The sequence below is a fragment of the Plasmodium relictum genome (genome assembly GCF_900005765.1).
Source record: "Plasmodium relictum strain SGS1 genome assembly, contig: PRELSG_00_v1_42, whole genome shotgun sequence".
In the NCBI taxonomy this organism is placed as follows: Eukaryota; Apicomplexa; class Aconoidasida; order Haemosporida; family Plasmodiidae; genus Plasmodium; species Plasmodium relictum.
The window spans coordinates 2,422-4,452 of record NW_021628656.1 but is presented as its reverse complement, the minus strand read 5'-3'; the positions used below and the strand labels follow the sequence as shown (position 1 = coordinate 4,452).

Here is a 2,031-nt window from a genome sequence, read left to right as displayed (position 1 = left end):
TTATTATTGATTATATCATTAATATGTATTTCATAGTACATATCTTTTTTATAAATTTTATAGTTAAATTATAATTACTGATCTCTTCACAATTATAAATATATATGTTATTTTTATCATTTTATGTTTTTTTCATTTTTTTTTCTTAGGTATTTTTTTTATCATATAATATTTACTTTATAAAAAAATTGATGCATGTACAAATTTTTAATTTCAATTTCGTTTTTTCCTATAACTAAACATTACTTTATTAAACATCATTATAGTCTTAAATTATAATTAAAGATAAAATTATAATAAAGCATATTTAGAATAAAATAAAAAATGCCATTAGTTATCGTTAAAATTTAATATTATATGTCTTAAAAACATATAGATTAATTATCATCGCATTTTTTATTTAAATTATAAATTATTTTCATATTTTATATTTCTCTTTTCTATTATACCAGAATTAATGATATGTACGGTATAATACCTTAAATATAACCATATCATTTAAAATAACTAGAGTTATTTATTGCGTGAATATTTCTCTCAATTTATTTTTCATTTAAAATTTTATAATTTAAATTTCACCTTTTTTTTTTTAAGCAAATAAAAAATTAGAAATACTTGAAATTTTTGTTTTAAGAGTAACTATTAAAAAATATACCTAATGATTAACGTTAAATATTTAATATACAATTGTTCATAATTTGTTAATCTTTTCTATTTTAATAATATTAATACATAAAAATTTTATAAATATTTTTAATGAAAAATTAAATAAAATATTTTAATTTAATTTTTTTTTTTTTGGTATTTTAACAATTATTAATTTTACTTGGAATTTTAAAAATTTAATCATTTAATTTATTTTTATTAAAGTTATTAATACTAATTATACCTATAAATAAATAAATTTATATATATAAATAAAAATGAGCAGGAAAAGTGATGTTATCTCCAATATTAGTATATATCCCGAATATTATTTTCATGTAGCAAAAGGTTTTGCTACTAAAGATATATCAACTTCAAAAATAAACAACAAAAAAGAGAAAAAAAATATATTAATTTTTCCTATAAAATTTTCTATATTTATCCTTTTAATTTGGATATTAAAAGATTCTAATAATGTAGGATAATAATAATACTTAAAAAATTTTATGTTTTTTTGTTATTACTATTTTTCTAAATTAAAATTTTATTAATATGAAAATTTTTTTTTTAAATACTTAACTTTTTCTTGTTATTTTAGTGCGATTATTTTAGATCATGGAATTACAAAAATGAAATAAAAAACATATTATATTTAGGAGCCAAAAGATTGTTAACAGAAAATGATGATATAATAAAACAAGCAAACGAAGGATTAAAATACCGTGAGCAAAAGGAAATGATAGAAACAGATTTAGAATCAATAAAGGAAAAAGACGAAATAGAAGAAAAAATAGATATAGAACAAAGTGAAATAGAGGAAAAACTGGAAAATAAAAAAATAAAATTTAATGGGAAAATTTCAAGCAAATGCCAAAATAATTTAAAAGTAAATTCCCTAATTTGTGCTTTTATTTTATCATGTTGTTCATTTTTGTTATCTCTAAAAGTAGCAATTGCATATGATTTAATAACACCTCAATTAACTCTTTTGTTTGTTAATCTCTCTATAACAATATTTTCAATTCTTCTAATTCTCGAACAAACACAAACAAAACCTAATGATAAATTATAAATAACTTTTATAATTAAAACTACTGTAAATTAAAAGAAGAAATGCATAACGTAAGATTAAAATTACTATAAACGTTACTATAGTTTTAATTTATTAACTTCCTGTTCGATGATTTTTTAAAAATATTAAGAAAAAAACTTAATAGAGAAAATAAAAAGCAATCTTTACTAATCCTGTTATTATAAAAGTGTTTTTGTAATGAATGCATGTGTTTTATAAATTAGATTACATTAAATAAGTAAGTAGTTTATTTCATGTAACATTTACAATTTTTTTTATAAAAATATCTTAGATATTTGTACTATTCTTAATAA

General features: G+C 17.1%; 1 protein-coding gene across 1 annotated transcript; it reads left to right on the top strand.

Annotated features, from left to right (window-relative positions):
* Positions 1 to 923: 923 nt before the first annotated feature.
* PRELSG_0003300 (fam-h protein) lies at positions 924 to 1,717 on the top strand (the record flags this gene model as incomplete). Its single annotated transcript, XM_028675890.1, has 2 exons — positions 924 to 1,121; positions 1,244 to 1,717. The coding sequence occupies 2 exons, from the start codon at positions 924 to 926 to the stop codon at positions 1,715 to 1,717; spliced, it is 672 nt and encodes a 223-aa protein (XP_028531182.1).
* Between the last annotated feature and the right edge of the window lie 314 nt (positions 1,718 to 2,031).